Source organism: Rhipicephalus sanguineus, chromosome 4 (assembly GCF_013339695.2).
Source record: "Rhipicephalus sanguineus isolate Rsan-2018 chromosome 4, BIME_Rsan_1.4, whole genome shotgun sequence".
NCBI classification, from domain to species: Eukaryota; Metazoa; Arthropoda; class Arachnida; order Ixodida; family Ixodidae; genus Rhipicephalus; species Rhipicephalus sanguineus.
Genome location: NC_051179.1, coordinates 10,861,775 through 10,882,864, shown reverse-complemented (window position 1 = coordinate 10,882,864; position 21,090 = coordinate 10,861,775). Strand labels below are relative to the sequence as shown.

At 48.3% G+C, this 21,090-nt stretch overlaps 1 protein-coding gene across 1 annotated transcript in view; it reads right to left on the bottom strand.

Annotated features, from left to right (window-relative positions):
• The window catches only part of LOC119389369 (vacuolar protein sorting-associated protein 11 homolog), a 77,395-nt gene extending 56,346 nt beyond the window's left edge, over positions 1-21,049 (bottom strand). The window contains exons 1-8 of the mRNA XM_049414412.1: positions 20,721-21,049; positions 20,601-20,669; positions 20,372-20,545; positions 20,260-20,310; positions 19,970-20,038; positions 18,998-19,315; positions 16,726-16,847; positions 4,465-4,526 (exon numbers count right to left, since the gene is read on the bottom strand). Of these exons, the coding sequence (XP_049270369.1) occupies positions 4,465-4,526; positions 16,726-16,847; positions 18,998-19,315; positions 19,970-20,038; positions 20,260-20,310; positions 20,372-20,545; positions 20,601-20,669; positions 20,721-20,735 (880 nt within the window). The 5' untranslated portion in view covers positions 20,736-21,049. The remainder of the gene's footprint in view (positions 1-4,464; positions 4,527-16,725; positions 16,848-18,997; positions 19,316-19,969; positions 20,039-20,259; positions 20,311-20,371; positions 20,546-20,600; positions 20,670-20,720) is intronic.
• Between the last annotated feature and the right edge of the window lie 41 nt (positions 21,050-21,090).

Here is a 21,090-nt window from a genome sequence, read left to right as displayed (position 1 = left end):
ACGGTCATACCATACGGTGATAATGTTTGATAATATCAGCCGCAAATTTCATTTCTTTATGAGGCACTTACGCCCTGCATTATAGTAGAGACACTAATAAAAATTTACGGCTCAAACAAAACCATATCTTCCACAAATCAGCCTTGACATGACAGCTTCGCTGCACCGAGCCGAGCTAGCGACGTGTAAGCTACAGCCAGCGCCACCTAGACAGCGCCGGTTGAGGCATCGGTGGAGAGCGTCAGCGCAGGCCGCGCGGTCTTCACACTTCCCTATTCTAGCCACTGTAGCCAAAGCGCGTAGGAGGCGGCCATTTTGAAATGTCGATGGCAATATGATAACCGAGTTTCTTTTTTTTTTTTTCGGTACTCGATTCTAACGCGCATGCGATTTTTGGACTCGTTTTCCCGGAAAAAAGGTGCGCGTTAGATTCGAGTAAATACGGTAGGTCATTTTGATTGACTGGGAAGATTCTTCTCTCTTGTTTACATGTGAACAGTAAAGTAAAAGGCACATCTCTGCCTCCGGCTCGAAAACCACAGGGCATGCGCGGCGCCGCACGCGTGTCCAATTCGAAGAACATGTATGGTTCCGCAGAGGTGGATGACATGGATTTTCCAGAAGTATTGGAAACCATTGACGATGACTCCGTGTAGTGTGCGGTTCTGAAGTGCAAGAAACAACCTTCAGTGTTTTCAGTCATTCAAGTGCCTATTTTGATTAAGTGAAATGAATAAACAATAACGAAAAAAGTAATATAAGTAACTTTTTCACCCTCCATATGTGCTTGTAGTATTTTTTTCACACTATAAAATAATTTTCAAGAATGTTTTTTTTGAACTTCCGCTTGTTTTGGGCTTATTCACAGGAGTGCTGCCGCCACTCTCTCAAGATGTCTCCGACATCTTTTCGCCTAAGGACCTCCGACTTGATGTTGTTGGAAATAAACTTGACTTGACTTATTTGGGCTTCTTTTGTGGTGACTATTCGCTTGTTTAGTCACCGGCATCTGGCAACACTGGCCAAACCCAAAGAGACTCGCTGCTACTTTCTGTCCGCCGGCCTAGCTTCTTCCGCAGGCGGCGCTGCTGGCGCCACCGCGCAACCGTAACCCGCATCAGCACAGAGCCACTGCTCGCTCGGCGGCCGTTTAACCTAACTGCGGCTTATCCGTGAGAAGCGCATGCGCCATGGGGCGCAAACGGCTTTATATGGGGTGATAGCACCCCCACAAGAATGACTGGCACACAGCTATTATTATCCTTATGGTTAAAAATGGTGATCGACTGTCTGCCAACAATTATCGACCGGTTTCACTTACGTCAGTTTGCTGCAAAATATTAGAACATGTTATAGTTAGAGCTGTGCAAATAGCAAAATTTTGGGTGCGAAGCGAATTCGAATATTGAAGTGCAAGTGTGAATCGAATCGAATATTTTTCGAATATTTCTATAATGTTTCTCGAATACTTCGAAGTGAAATTGCAGAAAAAAAAGTTGAGAGGATCGCTAAGCATATTCTTATGAGATAGCAACATGAAAGTGTTTCTTTTCGCTAGGTTGATGAAGCAATGGCGGGGTGGTGTTTCATAGTTGTCTTATCAAGAATGAGGCAATGTAGAGGCCGAATTGTATTTACGTACATGATTTGGTGCAACCAAAGTGTTGCCGACAACACTTTACACGTGATAGGCAAACATGCCATTTCCTCAGCCTCTCCTCCTCTTTCAACTTCTGTGGAAGCCCAACTGATGTGGCGGACAAGGGTGTGCTCCCTTGTGGGAATCGAGCGCGCCCTCCCCTTTTGCGCCTCGTTCCCCAGCTAGCGTGTGTGTTGGCCCCGCGCGGCTCAAGCGCCGGGGACCGCCGTTAATCGGCAGTATGGCGACCACAGCGGCAGCGCCAGGCCTCTTTGTCTGGTGCGAGCCATGCGTCGGCTTCCCGGCGCGCGGGCACGCGTCTGGGCATGCCTGGACATGCTCACATGCTCACGACACCAAGCTAGCTTACGTCACTGCGCATCGCCTGTCCTCATTGGCCGCCAGTGACAACCCCCTTCCCCCCTTGAGCTTGCTCTCAGGCTGGCACGAGAGGTTTACGCTGCTCTAGCAGGCGGCTTCTCGTTCGTGTGCTCGACTGCTGCCCTTTGTGTGAGAGTCGTAGCGCCGCTGGCAAGCGTACTCGATCGGTCTTGCGGAGTTCCCTTTACGGCCTGCAAGCCCGTGACTGTCGTACTGTGCTGAATCTTGGGTTAATAAACCCGTGTTGTTTGTTGACATCCTGCCTCGAGTGCCTTTTCTGCGGCGTGCCGGAGTCGACGAACCCGGCCGTAGCGTCTTTGTTCGCTGCGGCAGTGGAGAACGTCACGTCCCTTCACGGTCGCCTCGTAGGGTAAGCTTTGTGCTAAACCTATCTCCACACCCTTCAAGTCCAGAGTTCCAAATCTGCCTCGTAGACGTTGATATATAACAACACCTGAAATTTTCAATGCTAAAAAGCTTCGGCTTCCGATTTTTCGGACTTCCTGCCCAAATTTCAGGTCCAAAACAGCATTAATCGAGCCCCCACCTCTGCTACATCTTTGATCTCCATGTTGGAACCAGCGTTTTCTTGAGTTAGTACATTTGCGAACGTAGCAGAGCTTGAAAAGCAGCTTTGTCACATTACCAGGGTGTGATGAGGTGAAGCATATTGAAAATCTAGGGACCACTTCCAATCGGACGTTGACTGTGTCTTGGCAAAGTTCGACCGTAAAGGAGCTTGTAAGGCAGCTTTGCCGCAATACGAGAGTGTAATGAGGTGAAGCATATTGAAAATCTGAAGGGGTCACTTTCAATCGGACGTTGACTGTGTTTGTTTTTGGGAAGTTTGAATAGTAAAATTCTAGTGTGAATCGAATCGAATGGCAAACATTACTCGAAAAATATCCGAAATTTCGAATATTCGCACACCCCTAGTTATAGTCAAACACACTGTCGCATTTCTCGAAAGCAAGGATTACGTTTCTGTTATCAGAATGATTTCAGGAGTAAAGTGTTGGTCGAAAGCTTGAATTATTGGAGTAAGGTGACCCCCTCCGTACTAGTGAAATGCAGAACACACTGACCCAGGGAGGGGACTGATACAGCACGCTGAGAAATAAAGTACAATAATTTGCATTTTTAACTTTTTGCAGGAAATTATTGCTTGCAATATTTTGTCGTCTGTGAAACAAGAAAATGCAATAAGTTATACAAGGTGAATATCGAGTACGTATCTGTGTAAAGAAAACTACTTTATACAACACTCTAATATGCTCCGAAACAAAACAAAGTTATTAATATCAGCATAAAAGTTCAGCAACTCAAAGAATAGTCACCCACGAAACAGCTGTGGCTTAGCTTCCACACACCACCAATTGTCTCGGCAACAGATGGCCACTGCGAACTTCTGGTAGCGCGCACGTGTTAAGCTGCTGCGGGAGGCCGCCACCCACATGAGGGCTTGCAGCTGTTGCCAGAAGCATTCATTGCCGCCATGGACCATGCGGCCAGTTGACTTTTAGATGCGAAGTATCTTAAGGCGGAGCTCAATCCGGTGGTGGTGGTGGTGGTGTGCGGCATGACCACCCTTACTGCGCATGCGCATACCCTCTCCACACACCTCCTCTCCATTCCCCCTGTCCTCTACCCCTCTCCACTCACCCTCTCCCCTTCCCCTCTCCCCTCCCCCTTTCCACTCTTCCTCTGAAACGCGGGCTAGACATGCCAAAATTCTCTCCTGCGCAACGTCGCGATGAGCTCGAGCGCATGCGCGTCCCCTCCCCTTCTCTCTCCTCTCCTACGCTGCCCCCCTCTCGCCCGCCTGTCGACCGCGTTCCCCGCTCGCCCTGTGAGAATTAACGGCCAGGCTAGATGGAAGATACGACGCGCGTAGCGTCCCTCTTCGTGTTCCACGACGCGAGGTCGGTAGCATGCCCAATGAACGCCAACGGAAAGCGATCGTGCAAGTGCTCCGGCTTCGCATCGCCTCATGGTCCCCTTTAGCGGGAGATGGTGTAATTTTTTTAGGAAGCTTGCAGCTAACACACCCTCAAACAGGGTGGCCAGGTGCAACTGAACTCACGGCACTGCCGAACAATCATAACGCGTGAAATGCGGGACATTTCCGAAAAGCAAGATGTAGGACCATGGCCCTCAAAGTGGAACAGTCCCGCGAGTCTCGAGAAACGGCTGGTCACCCTATATCAGAGTTTGAATTATCAAGAGTCTATTGCACGTTAATAAATTTTCGTAATGAAATGCACCCACGTATCTTTTTTTCTTTGTTTTGTTTTTTGATGTGAGATTTATTGGGCCAACTTACAAATTGAAGTTGGAGCTCTACAAGGCAAATGAAGCATCCGAGTCATTAAACATAGACTTTCTGACAATGATGTTTTTAGCAAGAATGCATACAGCTAATCCAAGCCAACCGGAGCACTCACCTACAAACTTGTTCTGTATATCATAGATGGTAACTATTGTTTTATCTGGACCACCAGCACTCCTGAAAGACAGCAAAGATATAGGACAGCTAAATGAAACAGCATTTACACAGCCCACCCCAATATGAGACTGCAAGAGATGAAGTAATGACAACTTCCCAACCATGTACACTCCTACCTGTCAAAGATTAACAACAAAATAATGCACTTCACACACACGCATTAACAGCTAATTATATTTTTCAAAACTACATTGCAGAAAAAAAAAGCTTTCAGGTTAAAAAATGCAGTATGCGACAGAAAAAGACAAGAGCCATTAAGGTGTCATCTCACACTATTGAGAGATGTAGCAAAAGGTAGGCAAAACTGAACGAAATGTACATTAATAATGTACATGGAGAGGCGCACTGAACTACATGCTGCATCAACACCTGATCAACGAATAACCAACAGAGTACCAAGCTGGAATCTATTCAACCTGTGCAAGCTGCAAACTGCGGTCAACTGCTTCATAGCCACAAGGTAATATGTGCCATATTCATACAGTAACATATTGATCAATTCTGCACACTGGAAGTGTTGTCCACATATGCCAGCTGAAGGCACTTATCTGAACATTCCAAGACACCTGGTGGCTGCTAGGCATCCATTTCTGTTGCACAGCAGCAGTTGCTGTGCTGCTATGTGCCGGCCTATCGTTAGAGCACCCACCATCAAAGAAGCCTCAGCACTATTATGGTGTACTAGAATGGGACAGTGTGTCGTCTCTGCCGCAGACCAATGGGAGAAGGGTGGTCACTCTTGCGATAACACCCCAGAAAGGCACCACGATCGACGAGTGTGCCTGGCGCGCGAAATATAATTGGGCAGCGTGAAACTTTTTGCAGATCTTGAGTAAAATGGTCACATAATACGATTGAAAGTAAAAATATTTGCAAGATTTAAACATTTCAGCATATTAGGATGCATTATTGCAAAAAATAAAGCTGCTTTTGCGTGGTCTGAGCTTGCACACTTCCTATCACACAGCGGTGTCCCGGCTTGCCTGCATGATTGCTGTTTTGATTGCAGAAGGCATAAAAAGGCACACAACTGTTCATTTCATGCATATGTACGCCTGTCTAGCTATCACACTAATTTCAAGTTATGCAATGAAACACATGAGCACGTCTAGAAGGATACAGCATCAGGTGAGCCCCACGACCACCACTCACCTGCATCAGCCAGGAGAGCAGTCGCAAGTGGACAATATATAATGCTCAATGACAAATGCTGCTCCATTTCTTTAAACATCTTATTCCTCAAAGGGGCATTAAAGTGCAGCAATGCAGCTAAATGCTCTGCAATGTATTTGACCATGTTGGTTGTATCCTATGTGAACAAGCCCGTAATTCCAATTGGTCTGCAAGAACTACAATGCATCAGGCTTATGCAAACACCGAGTCTGCCATGCACGTGCAAAAATTCACAATGCGTCATGACAAGAGGAAGGGAGCAATCGACGTGCTTCCCACGTACACGCACGACAAACGCGGTTACTACAACTACTGATCTTGGAGGCTATGTAGCTCCACTTGCCATAGATTACTTAAGGGGAGATGCGGGTCGAAAAACGCGAGTTTTTTCAAAAATTATCGATTTTTTTGTTTTCACCTGTTTTGTTAAGATTAGTATCTCTGCTGTTCCGAAAATAAAAATCAAAGTCGAGACTCAACTGGAAATGCGTTAAAACTGCATCTAAAGAGCACAAGGTGGCTGTTAATCTTGACCGAAAGTGTGACGTCTTCTAGCGCCTCGCGACCGATAATGCGCGGCCGCTCACCATTGGGGATCACATGAGGAGATCTTCAAATAACCATGGTTTCCCGCGCTACAGAAGCGCAAGAAATAATAAAGAAAGCATGCTTTTGCCGCGCTTTTCGAGCGCTGCGACTGGCTTTTATATCATGTGGTATGGATTGGGGACCGCCATTGGCCGCTGCACGCCTTGCATGTTGTGAAGCCTGCTTTAAGGGTCCATGTTTCATCGAGCTGCGCAGCTGAACGTTTCTCTCGCGTATTTATTAAATGCGAAGCATTTCTTAGCGAACCTCTGGCACTTTGAGCGTTTCTATCTACGTATCTATCTATCTATCTATCTATCTATCTAGCCGCCTACGTCTGGGTGCTCTCATGATGGCCTCCTTAACTTGGTGTAGACCAAAATTTGCGTGGGAGGGTAAGAGGATTTGACGAGTATGATTGCCGGGTCGTGACATGAATAACGTTAAAATCTTGTCGCGTACGTCGTCAAACCCTTTCCACTAGACACGTCTGGCACATACCCGTTTACCATGGGCCGCGGTGTACGGGTATGCGCCACAGGTGATTGACAGTTTATATCTACCCAGGAACGGCGAGAACAGACATTGGTAGCTTAAATGCTAGAGCGTTAAGGAAAACCAACATCGGCAGCGTTGACTCAACGAATCGAAAGAATGAAAATTAGGATACCAGCAGGAATCGAACCCAAGCATTCTGCGTGGCAATCAAGTATTCTACCACTGAGCCACGCCAGGTCTATAAACTGGTTTGGAAAAACAGCCTACGCAGGCGTAATATTGGTGCAACGTCAATTGTGGTTGTGGTGCTGGCTATGTAACTTTACAAGAAAGCAATAAACACTACATGATATTGCTACGATGTGTACTCCTACGATACAGGCGTCATATGAGAATAACGTCTGTAGTTCCAGTGTTGGCTCCGCTTTTATAGCAGTCCAATCAACATTGGATTTGTATTCCTATGATTCAGCAAGCTATAATGAGGCATTGCTCGACCCCGGAGGAATGCACTAACGAAATTTACGTATGACATTCACACCACCGCACCGTAAACTGCACTTCGTCCACCAGAACGACGCAGTGTCCTCTTCATTTCTTACGAGGCTGAGCGATGGCCTCATGCTGACCGAGAATGATGCCAGATTGATTGACATCCGCTTTGTAGACTAGGCTACGTAGGCTACATACGCCCAGGTAGTCTACGAATACGACAAACACCATCCACTGATGTTGGTCTATGTAGCACTATCCAGGCCTACCAGCCTCGACGGCCTATACTTCACCAACGCGAAGGGTGACTTCAGATTCCGACATCTGCCAGCTCTGTCGACAGACAATTTGTCGACGAAATGACCAAGGCATCCACGAATTCCAACAGCTCTACTGTACGACATACTTCACTACACATGGACCCCTCGTCACCACGATCACGACCGGATCCTATAAGAAGTCATGACCAGTTTCTGGTGCTCACTGATCACGGTGATGGTGCCCTTGTTCAAGAACAGTCAAGAACTTCTTGCACACATGCACACGGGTTCGTGAAATGTGCATGCGTTCTCGGTACACGTATAACCACTACATCTCAGCTTACCGCTTCTGGTGTTGGTAATACCCACGTTGCCATTGGCAGCGTTACCCAACCGTAAACAGCTGGTTATGTAACACATATGCGGCTCTTCAACATATATGTGTGTGCGTATAAAATTTATACAAATCTTTAGCGTCATTTTGTAACGTGTCGCTCAGTAAAAAAAAGTTACGCCACAGTCACCTACCCGCCGCATGCTTCGCATAACATCGACTTCCACGGTACGTGGGGTCTGCCAAATTTTTTTTCATCATGGATGAAGAGAACCGTAGCAAGCACAGTCACCGGCCAGTGAAGTATCGTTCGGTGAACAAATTTTGAGGACGCTGGCACAAATTGAAGCCAAACACTCGTCGAACGGCAAGTGCGTCTGCTGCCGCGAGGCCTAGCGACGGCGATGGTTCCGACGAGTTTGCCGCGGCGTTCGAGTATGTCAGGGCCTCTCAAAGTGAAGATCGGACTCTTCGACGACTAAGAAAGATCACGGTAGAAAGAGTCTTCCTTAATCGCTGACGTAACAGCATTGAACATCCTCGTGATTGGTGCAGTGTGTCCAACGTGTCATCCTTTGGGAATACGCGTCCGAAATCCAGCTTACAAACGTAAAGGCGTCGTTTCGGGAACTACAATGCGTGAACAGCGAGTGCCCCGAAAGTATTCTTTCGATGACGTATACGTTGCGGCGAGTTGCTCCGAGCGAGGAGGCCAGCGTAGGGGCGGCGAGTGACGGACCGATCGCAAGCAGAACCTACAGCAGCTGGTGCTCGCGCAATACTACTCTGCTCGAAAGAGCTGTGAAGGAGAAACTTGTGGCGCTAGCTCATTTTAGTGGCAGTGGCTACTAGAAGAACAATTTGCCTCTTTTGTGTGCAATTTTGATCGGATTTCGTTACCTCTTTCATAAACATCCAATCTTAACTATAAAATTCATTTTTCTCAAAATACACTTTTTGGAAACTTTTTCAGCGTGCCCCTCTTGTTTTTGGTACTTCTGGTGCTCGGATCTGCATGAAATTTTGCACAAATTTTCTCTAAGGTGTGAGGAGTGCAGTTATCTCCTCCAAATCTCAATATTAATTATGCATATTAGAAAATTTGCAAGTAAACATTTACCGTGGTCTGGGTAATAATGGATTTCCCATGTTTGAATTTTTCACGCCAAGCAAATATTTTCTATGCACTTTCTGGATAGTTTTCGGCACTCTACAGTTCAAATGGAACAATATGAGCCATTAATTGTCAAAATGTATAGAAGTTTAAGGATCGAAATAGGGGGGCTAAAAGGTCTATGTTTTACACATTTGTCATGGTGCAGAACAAAAAGTATGTAACTTACAAGAAAACTAATTATATATTTGAAATCAGTATAAAAATCTCTACAAATACCCTAAGTTTCATTGCTCTCTGGACAGGCCCTCTGGACGAGCCATCCAGAGGGCCCGCGACGTGGCGGTCAGGCATGGCCTGCCCGTCCCGAGGTGGCAGCTTACGGGGAAGGAGCCCACGGCGGCTCCTTCCCCGTAAGGGGGCCTTCCGAGTCACCCCTCAGGACCACAATAAAGTTCATTGTCTGTCTGTCTGTCTGTCTAGGATGAATATTTAAAAAAAAGTGTCTTCGACCCACATCTCCCCTTAAAGGTGCAGCAACAGATGGCGACACAGTAGTCCGGTATGCTCTAGCACTGCAGCCTTTCACCGCAAAAAGAGCCACCTTTTCGGTGCCATACTGGGCTGGTGTATACACCACAGCAATACGCTAAACCTTGCTATTGTTGCGAGCTCATGTGCTGAAACACCGACGACGACGAAGTTTGCGGAGGAGTGAGCAGGGCGAGCACTTGAGCATCGGAATAAATCAGTTGGCTTTTGCATGTCAAAGTAGCAGCATCCTTTTTCTTGTGCCTCTCGCTACACTACTACTTACAGTGCACCGCCCACGGGGTAAAAGAGACAAGTTTTTAATTGATCCCCAGCTCTCTAAACTACATAGGTACAGGTTGTGTCCACACTGCTCCCTCACAAAAAGAAAAGCCAACACCATACATGTAGTGAACATGGTTGAAAGGGCCAATTATGTGACTGCTATGATTTTTGTACAGCGCCTAAAAGAAGCCACACAAAAGAGGCCACACAAACATCCCGTGCTCTACTTGAGCCGAAAATTGAGTTCTCGAGAGATGGCGTACTGCGCTTCAGAAAGGGAGTGCGCTTGCATTGTGTGGGCCATTCATTAGTTGCAGTGTTATCTCAGAGGCATGAAATTCAGCGTAGAGACGGACCATTATCCCCTTGCCGGGCTGCAAACCGCGACATCGAAGAACAGTCCCCTTCTGAGGTAGAGTTTGATTTTGGTAATATCTTTTCGACATTAAGGATAGGAAGGGCCAATTTGAATGGAAACGCTGACGCGCTTAGCCGCTCTTTCTAAGCGAGTCTGGGGTGCTCTTCCCAATGTCTCGAAATTGATATTTGAGGTTTTTTTTTGTGCAACTATTTGTGTGATTGAATAATGTAGCACGTTTGGTTCCTCAGCATAAGTAAGTCCTGAGAGTTTTGAGTGTGAGCTTTTCGTATAAAGCTAATAATGAAAGTTTGTTTACCAACCCTCTTTTGGCCTGGTTTGCTCGGAGGCGGCCGAGTGCTTGCTCTGCATGTGGTTGAGTTTCAGAGAGGCCGCAGAATTTGGGTTGCAACTGACCAGACAATGCTTCAAGCGAAGACGAGCTTTGGGCATTCAACGGTGGCGAATTCCGTCGACCCTTCGAGCAGCAGCGGTGGCTGCTACCCTCCGTTTCTCCACTGGCGAGGGAGGAAGCTGTTATGACCGGCAGTCGGTGGCGAAGCGCTGACCATGAGAATCGGCGGACGAGGCGTTCTCACACTGCTAGAACACCTGCATCCTTCCTGGAAACGAAATTCCTGGGACGGCGAGTGACCAACAATGGGCAGAATCTCGGCCTCAAAGTCTGGGACAGCAAAGCCGGAGACAATGGGCCACCTGGGCTTGGCTTGGTACGCTGCCGAAGCGACCTGACCGGTATGTTTGGACGGGAGTCTCCGCAAACCCTTTTGCTGCCTTCGGGGAAAGAACTGCAGGAGCAAGCACGTTTTGCCTTCGGGGAAAGAACTGCCGGGGCAAGAACGAGGAACCTGTTGTCCTGCTTCCCCCACCTGCGTGCCGTCAACCGCCGGACCCTTGCTGCTTCAAGTGTGCAACGACCCCTCCGCGACAGTGAAATGGACTGTGCCATGGTGGGAGGTGTCGTGTGTGTGATTGGTGGTCATCGAGAGGGAAGAGCCAAACTGAGGGGTTAAAACGACGGTGCTGAGTGAGAAATGGGGCTCTGAGCCCTCGGTAACAGGCTCATCCAATTCGCTCGTCACTGAACTCTGTCCTTGTAACGATGTAATTGAGTGTACGAAATGTGCCAGTAAACTTGTTCTTGTTTTCCCATCTTGCTAGCATCAGTTCCTCAACCCGGAGACTCGACTACGCTACCAAACGGAGTCCGGGTACGACGCTGCCCTCTCGTAGCAACAGCAAGGTTGCCGATGAGGGTTGGATCCAAATACACCGGCACGACAACTGGTGGCAGCGGTGGGATGGATTCAAATACCCAGGCACGACAACTGGTTGGTGGCAGTGGTGGGATCTGAAGCTACAAGCGACAACAACAGTCGGCCTAAGGGAATGCAGCTGTCTCGAGACATCGATCACGTGTGGGTAAGTGCTTGGCTTTTCCTTTGATGTGGACCAGGTTCTAAACGAGGGTTTTAGATCTGGTAGATAACTTTGCCGAGAGACTCAAGGTTACGTACTCTCGGATAGTTGTTTTGGAATTAGCGGGCACTCAGAACGATCATGGATTTACAGAAGCTGCAGGAGCCGGACTTGTTGCTGTTATGTGAGGAATTGGGGATTGATACAAAGGGTTTGGCACGAAAATCCCTAATCATACAGGCAATTATTGATTTGGGGGCCGATGATGAGGAGCTCTGTGAAGAATGGGAGTTCATCAATCAAAAACAGGAAGAGCAGCTCAGAGAGCGTGAAAGAAAGGAACGCCGTGAGCGTGAAGAAGAGGAACGCCACGCAGAATTCGAAAGGGAAGAAAAGAGGCGTAAGCGCGAGCATGAGGAAAGGATGCGTGAGCAAGAGATTGAGATCCGTAAACTAGAAGTCAAGTTGGAACTCCTGGAGTTGAGTAAGAGGTCGGGCAGTAGTCCCCAGCGAGTGGTACCTCTACTCAACAAGAAGGCAGAGTTCAAGATGTCAAGGTATATGCAGCCATATGTGGTATCAGGGGATATCGGCCTATATCTTGCTGAATTTGAACAAATGTGTGAAGAACTGTCTTTTGAGCGAGACACTTGGTCTCAGGGGTTAATGTCAGTTCTGCCCAGTGAGGCAGTTGAGGTTGTTGCGCGACTCAGTAAGCAGGACGCGGACAACTACGATGTAATTAAGGCATCTTTGTTCCGGAGATTCGGAACTTCAGCCAGGAGAGAGGAAAGCAAGAATAGTATGCAAAGGGATCCTTCTCCTGAGAACAACGAGCGACAGGTCGCCGTTGGCGAGATCGCGCCAGAGAAAGGCCCGCCGTTTCAAGAGAGCATGAAAGCAGAGCAGGTTGAGAATGAGGCCTTGGCCGATTTAGAGTTAGAGACAATTCCGAAAGACGTTCCTTGCGTGGATGAGGTTTGTACCAGCCGCCATGATGGGCTCAAGGAGGAGCTGGACACCTTCCTCGTGCCTCACAAGGACATTTCGGAATCGCCAAACGTAAACACGGTTAGCGTGGTGGCTGACAATAGCAAGGACGCGACGCTTAAAGGGTTCGGCGATACCGTCGGTGAGGGCCCAGGTTCAGATTTTATCAGCGCTGACGCAGATAATTTGGCCCGACAGTCCGACGTGGCGGAGAATTCGAGAGGTGTAAGCGAGATAGACGGTGTAGCAGAAACACCAACGAGCTGCACGGCTCCGCATGTCGCGACCCGAAGCGACAATGAAGGCGTCGAGGGAAAGGATGTTTGCCGAAAGCGCAGAAAAAGAAAGAGGCGAAAGCGTTCGGCGGACGTTTCGGAACCGTCAAAAGTAGACACGGTTAGCGGGGCGGCCAAGCTTAGCAAAGACGCGACGGTTCAGGGGTACAGCGATACCATCGGAGAGGGCCCAGTTTCAGAATTTGTGAGTGTTGACACAGATAATGTGGCCCTACAGTCCGACATGGCGGAGGAATCGAAAAGCTTGCGCGAGAAAGGTGTAGTACAAGCACCAACGAGCTTCACAACTCCGCATGTCGAGACCCGAAGCGATGATCGAGGTATCGAGAGAAAAGATGTTCGCCGACATCGTAGAAAAAGAAAGCGGCGGAAGCATTCGGCTCAGCGTAAGCTTAAGAAAGGTCCCACCCCGGCGCGAGAAAGACGCAAGCGTAGGCCAACGGACAGTTCTCCGAAACGTAAATTGAGGCATTCATTCAGCCACAAGCAGCGCGAGAGGCGCAGAGGGAGAAAGCAAGGTGCGCTCCCACGACGGAAGGCGAGGTTGAGATTGACAGTTTCGGGAAAGCACCTGGGTCCAAGTCGTCAAAGTCGAAAGACCAGTGTACGGCGGTTAACAAAGCACCGCGCAGAGGCGAGCACAAAGGGAGAATGGACAGGGTTTTCCCCCCGTTTCTGGCATTCCATTCGCCTTCCTGAAGGGAGCCGACCAAGGTGCCGAATGAAGCGTGACTGTGGAATGCCACTGTTGGCTCGTGCATGTTGTAGCCTCTGGCGGGCTAGAAAGCCGGCTGGACCGCGACCCCATCGGGTACGATTCAAGCGAATCTGAGAAAAGGGGAACGGTCAGTTCGTGTAGGTTTGCACGTGCGTGCAAACTAGGATTACTTATTGTTTTGTTAGGAATGTAGAATTCAGCCAGTTTATTTTTGTGTATTACGAGATGCGGTGCAAAGGTTTAAGAAGAAAAACCGCGCAGTAGTAAAGGGCTGAAGAGAGCATCGAAGTTCTTCAATCATTAGGATGAGCTTCTGAAAAAGGCATTTTTTTTTTTGCGCGAAACGTAATTTTTCTAGTTTTGAAAGGTTTATGAGCGATATCGTATGCATTCACGTTCATGTCGATTTGGGGTGAATAAGCATTTGAGGAGAGATATCAGCATCAGTTTGCGAAATGAGTTTGGCACCGAGCGGTGCAGTTTTCGTTACGCGCTAGTTGAATTGACAGGCATTTACTGCAAGGTTTTAGCATAAAACCAATGCAAATGTTTGAGGTGCTTTTGAAGTGTATTGCACCTGGGGTTATTTTTTTTGTTGTTGTTGTACAATGTGCGTTGTAACGTAACGTAAGGATCAGCTTTTAGAAGAACTTAGAGGGATTAGGTGAGTGGTTAGTTGTACTTTGTCTTTTGCAACGCTACTGGAATGAGGTAATTGAAGCGCTCAGGAGTTGAGTTGAGTTGAATAAACTTTATTTGCCCAACGGTTGATATTGTGCCCGGGGCTAGGCTGCCAGGGATCCACCATTCGAGGAACATGTTTCGAGGTCCTCGGCGAGCACAGTGGTTTTTATCAGAGGCGTTGGCACGGGCAGGTAACTTTAACCGAATGAACCAGTTAGAAAGCAGTGTTTATCCCGTTATGTTGTTCTTTTTCTTGTGAAGGAATAATGATCGAGTGATCACACAGGTGGATCATTAAGCTTTTCCGAACGTTACGGTGTGAGCGATTGTTCCGGCAGGTTGAGACGCGGTCGAACCTTTTGTTGGGGTTCTGACTGTAAAGGATGAGAAGGTCGTTTTGCAGGTGCAATCGTAGACTACTTAGGTCATGGCGTATGCCTAGGTTTTAGGAAACCTAGTGAGCTTAAGAGCTCAGGAGTAGCAGACTATCCACGGCCCAAAACAAAGGACGAAGGGGCGTTTTGGGGCTCGCTGGAATGCAGTCTTTGCATCGGAAGTTATTCATCGTTGGTCACCCCTTGACCGATGTTGTTCGCGGGACAGAACAGGCGAAAGTAGTTTAAGATGAAAAGAAGGAAGCTGCCTTCTTAAGCGTGAAGGCGGTACTGATTAACCGTCTGGTTTTGCGAGCTCAGGATTTCGACCGAGAGTTCACGGTCCAGAGTAATGCGAGTGATCGAGGCCTAGGTGTTGTTAAACGTCAGAAGGATGACGAAGGTAATGAACATCCCGTGCTCTACTTGAGCTGAAAATTGAGTTCTCGAGAGATGGCATACTGCGCTTCAGAAAGGGAGTGCGCTTGCATTGTGTGGGCCATTCATTAGTTGCAGTGTTATCTCAGAGGCATGAAATTCAGCGTAGAGACGGACCATTATCCCCTTGCTGGGCTGCAAACCGCGACATCGAAGAACAGTCCCCTTCTGAGGTAGAGTTTGATTTTGGTAATATCTTTTCGACATTAAGGATAGGAAGGGCCAATTTGAATGGAAACGCTGACGCGCTTAGCCGCTCTTTCTAAGCGAGTCTGGGGTGCTCTTCCCAATGTCTCGAAATTGATATTTGAGGTTTCTTTTTGTGCAACTATTTGTGTGATTGAATAATGTAGCACGTTTGGTTCCTCAGCATAAGTAAATCCTGAGAGTTTTGAGTGTGAGCTTTTCGTATAAAGCTAATAATGAAAGTTTGTTTACCAACCCTCTTTTGGCCTGGTTTGCTCGGAGGCGGCCGAGTGCTTGCTCTGCATGTGGTTGAGTTTCAGAGAGGCCGCAGAATTTGGGTTGCAACTGACCAGACAATGCTTCAAGCGAAGACGAGCTTTGGGCATTCAACGGTGGCGAATTCCGTCGACCCTTCGAGCAGCAGCGGTGGCTGCTACCCTCCGTTTCTCCACTGGCGAGGGAGGAAGCTGTTATGACCGGCAGTCGGTGGCGAAGCGCTGACCATGAGAATCGGCGGACGAGGCGTTCTCACACTGCTAGAACACCTGCATCCTTCCTGGAAACGAAATTCCTGGGACGGCGAGTGACCAACAATGGGCAGAATCTCGGCCTCAAAGTCTGGGACGGCAAAGCCGGAGACAATGGGCCACCTGGGCTTGGCTTGGTACGCTGCCGAAGCGACCTGACCGGTATGTTTGGACGGGAGTCTCCGCAAACCCTTTTGCTGCCTTCGGGGAAAGAACTGCAGGAGCAAGCACGTTTTGCCTTCGGGGAAAGAACTGCCGGGGCAAGAACGAGGAACCTGTTGTCCTGCTTCCCCCACCTGCGTGCCGTCAACCGCCGGACCCTTGCTGCTTCAAGTGTGCAACGACCCCTCCGCGACAGTGAAATGGACTGTGCCATGGTGGGAGGTGTCGTGTGTGTGATTGGTGGCCATCGAGAGGGAAGAGCCAAACTGAGGGGTTAAAACGACGGTGCTGAGTGAGAAATGGGGCTCTGAGCCCTCGGTAACAGGCTCATCCAATTCGCTCGTCACTGAACTCTGTCCTTGTAACGATGTAATTGAGTGTATGAAATGCGCCAGTAAACTTGTTATTGTTTTCCCATCTTGCTAGCATCAGTTCCTCAACCCGGAGACTCGACTACGCTACCAAACGGAGTCCGGGTACGACGCTGCCCTCTCGTAGCAACAGCAAGGTTGCCGATGAGGATTGGATCCAAATACACCGGCACGACACTACCCTTGAGCGAATTTGTACATCACGTAACAGGGGCCAGCAAAAGTTGCAATTCAAGAACGCCAGCTTGAACAGCTACTAAAAACCAAGTTGTAGAAGCAGTACAAGGAGCTCACACTGTAAGTGTTGGCTCTAGATGACCTATAGCTTTATATTTTAGCAGACTATTTTGCAAATTAAATAATAAACCAGCCGTTCTCACCTAGCCGTCTTGGCATCTCTCGCCACCAGGACTAGGTACGTGCGAAACCAACGCAGCAGCAACTTTTCATCCTCAAAGACAAAGCAGGAACCACGGCCCTCCGGGTGGTAGAAGTAGACGGCCTGCAACATAGCACACATACTCTGCGACAATTGTCATGGTCAAGAGAGAGGCACAGCTTTTCACTTTTCCACACACAGCCTCTATAGCAAACAGCAGGAATAATTAAAATTCAAAGCACAGCAGACTTCCATTAATACAGATCCTGTGAATTTATTTCTTGGCTAGATCGATCTTAATAAATTTTCTAGGCACTTCCAATACCAAACTTGTCATTCTGATCCTGAAACAGAGTCTTTTGTCATTTTGATTTTGACAGAGTCTGAAATTAGGCTCTGTCAAATAATATAAACTAGGATGATCATCTCACAATCACCTAAGCAGGGGGGCGCAAAAGGGGCACTCGCCCCTCCCACCCAAGCTACACTAACGCTCCCTATCTGCCCCAGCCACGGTGCAACACGGATTTGCACCCTCCAAGACAAAATCCTGCCGACTCCCATGCCCCCAACCACAGCAATGGTCCCAGTTAAGATCCTGAACTTCAAGAGCAGCAGCATCAGTCTTGCAGGCACTGTTTCTTGTGTTGCTAGTTCTAAGATAAAGCTTGAACTTGCTGGCAAATTTTACAAGAGAACTCAACGTTCAATAAAGATTATATTTCATTAAACTATTAACATTTGCTCTACAATATGCCTAGCATTTACTACGTTATCAGACCAGAAACACCTAAAGTTGAAAGCGCACTCCAGCTGGCCCGCCTCTCTCGAACAGTTGAACGGCAGGCAGTATTGTGGGTGGAGCTTGCACTGAATTTACAAGGCTGTTGCCAAGTACAGTTCGATGGATGTTATGAAGCGACACAAAGCATTCGTTAATCACACAAGGGTTGTGAAAGCAAGCATTTGCAATGAGATATGTTCACGTTTGCCTGCGCTCACCTGGCAGCTTGTTAATTTAATTAATAAGTGAATGTTTACTGCAATGTAAAGGCTGATAGATCTAATTAACTTCACACCTTACTTCATGTAGTTGTAGAACATGCCTTGCGCCACCATCATTGCTGCAACTATCAGGTGGAATTCTTTTTTTCCTTTTTAGTTACTCAGAATGTCTCCGAAACTTCACAATAAGTGACCTCCAGCATTAGGCACGTAGGAAGACAGTGCACATGCAGCCCCCGTCATCTCACTTGGCCAGCCTACACACCCACTGCAGATAACTTCTAGGATGGTGCACGCAGGACGCATATGCACTCAGTTGTGAGAAAAACTATGTGCAGCCAAGGCAGGCCTAGAGGAGAAGACTAAAGTTCAGTGTGCAAGGTGTGAAACACCTTGCACACTCATCATGCATCACTTTCACACTTGCACACTTTCACGCATCATTTTGCACACTTTCACGCATCATTTTGCACACTTTCACGCATCCTTTTGCACACTTTCACACTATTTGCACACTTTCACGCATCAGGTGTGAAACAAAGCACTTCACAACATCAACTTGGTACGAATGTAAACAAGGATCGGCGTGGCAGTAGTGGTGGCTTCAACTAATGACGCTTTGCACCAGTAATTTGTGCACAAAGTCAGAAAAATTTCTGACATTCTTATACACTGACTCTATGGGGCTTGTGGCGGTACCACAAAAGCATTCGGATTTTCCAAGCATGTCCAAAAAATTGGCAGTTGACTGTACTTGAATGTGTGACCTTCTCCATATGTTTGCTTTGAGCGAATCAAATTAGTGCACTGTAAAGCACACCATTAACAAGTCTTGCAAATGGTTAATCACCCTGTCTTGCACAAAGTAGACTGGCCCACGAGTGGGAGGGATATTAATTATTGGGGTTTAACGTCCCAAAACCACGATATGATTATGACAGTGGCGTAGCCAGGGGGGCACACCGGGCCCGTGCCCCCACCCCCCCATTTTTTTTCTGCCATGTGTTACAGAGCACGAAATGACACTCAACCACACTTACCTGCCCGGACCCCACGTCAGATCAAGGGTATGCCCCCCCCCCCCCAAATTTCTGCCTACGCCACTGGATTATGAGGGACATCGAAGTGGAGGGCTCCGGAAATTTTAACCCCCTGGACCTGGAGTTCTTTAATGTGCACCCGAATCTAAGTACATGGGCCGCAAGCAATTTCACCTGCATCGAAAACGCGGCCGCCACGGCCAGGACGAGTGGGAAGGAGTCACTCACATCTTGGCGAGCAACGATGAATTCCCCCTCACTGCTTAGTGCAGCGCACTGTGGAGCACAGCCATGGGCGTCCAAAACAAGCTGCTTGGAAGGCTGCCCATGTGCACCGAGAACCAGCGACAGCACCTGGGTGGCCGTGGCCACGAAGAGCTGGCTGGCCCCGCCAAAGGCCAGCGCATTCACTGACCCAGACTCCAGGGGCACCACAGTCTGACGGCTCTGCTGCCGCGTCACATCCCCACGATACAGCAGCAAGCGGCCATCTTCCAGGCCAACAGCCATCAGCGTCAGCCGTTCATCCACAGCAAGTGACTTGGCCTGCCAGGAAAGGGCCTCAGTGAACCGAGTGCTGACCCAGAAGCAAAATAGGTGAAAGGACTACAGTACAACAAAAAGGTTTCAATTTATTATTTAGTCTTCGAAATTGACTGACCAACCAAGATAATTATTTGTTTCTTTACTTACTTTTTTTAGTATATTCCAATGTTACACATAGGTTTCAAAGGTGCCACATAGAAGGCTTTGAGCAGATAACTTAGCTCGCAGTTCTCAACAAGCACTGAAACCTTGGTAAACAAATGGCCCTGGTTTCTGAGCTCATACAAATGTGATTGCCAAGTTCAGAAAATTATACTGCAACTTCATGCACAGAAGCAGACGACTTTAGCCACTGCAGTGAATACAAGATGCCGTCCACTGCAGTGAGTACAAGATGCCGTCCTCATTTTGTGACTACAGTTAAACAAGTACGACAAATGAACAGGCATCAAATACTCACCTGGTGTGGCGATACTGAGCACAGTTATATGAAAGTGAATTTTGGGGGGAATAATGGGTCGCAGTTAGTGCACATGTCAATGTGTTCCTCGTATCATTGTCACGTACCAACACGCCCAACATACAGCAGAGCTACGGACAGCTAAATGGGTTAATGTGCACACAGTACCACATACAGCAGGGAAAACAACTCACCGGTGACGGTGAAGTACCAGCTGCAGCTCGAACAATTCGGCAGCAGTGGGGCACACCATGCTTGTCGACCTACACAAGCACATAACAAAGCTACAGTATGGCATGCGAACTAAGTATATGGTAATCCATATTATTAAAAATCGCCGTGTAGGAAACGAGAAAGATAAATGGTTAAAGATATTGCGAAGTAGAGCACACATATTCGCACTGTATACAGTGAAAAAAAAAAAAAAAAAACCACGAGAGCCACGATGCGGGCAGGAACCGAAGCCTTGCAGTGCTGAACTCACCTTGTCCTGGTTCCACACCTTAACCAGCGGGTTGACGCCGCTTTCGTCTGCCTGCACAACATCGTCGCCTTTAATCAGGTGAGGCCGAGGGGCAAGGTGAGAGGGCACTCACTCCGAGCGTGACGAGCAGCGCGTGGTTGCGCATTTGCTGCATCAGTTCGACTGTGAGTTCGTAGGCGCGGAATGTGGTCAGCTGCAGCTGTCGGCTCACGCACACCACATGACCGCCAACCTCCCCCAACACCAGCTGGCCTCGGCCGCTTGCGCTGCATGTTACGCTCAGCTCCTGCGGATGATCACCCGTTCAGTTACATTCGCAGCAACACCACCGCTGCACTCACCTGAAGCTTGTCGAACGCCTTGTCACCATCCCGCACCACCTCCTTGTCGAAGAAATTGAATCTGCGCCACTGCGATGGGCAGTTTCACTCATCAGTCGGACGGCCACTGACATGACTCACCTGCTTGAACGCCATTCCTGCTGCCCGAATTATGCACTAAGCAAGGCACTTGTTATCCCGTTATCCATTCACTCGGAATACCAGCCTGTTGACAGGCTGAGCCATGCATACGATGAACGAACGCACAGGTGACAAAACCGGTGAGTGCGGTCTATGGTGCGGGTGCGCTGCACTCAGTAGCACCACAAAACACTAGCACCACCACCTCAGTCAGCACGGCCCACCCGCTCCGTGCGTAGCGCGTTACGAGTCGAACCGTCGAACCTCCTAACACAGTGGCCACATCGTGTCACGCATTACCAACGGACAAATTTTCTCGGGGGGTGTCGCCCAATTTATGCAACAAAATTCCCGATACGTTGTGCCCGAA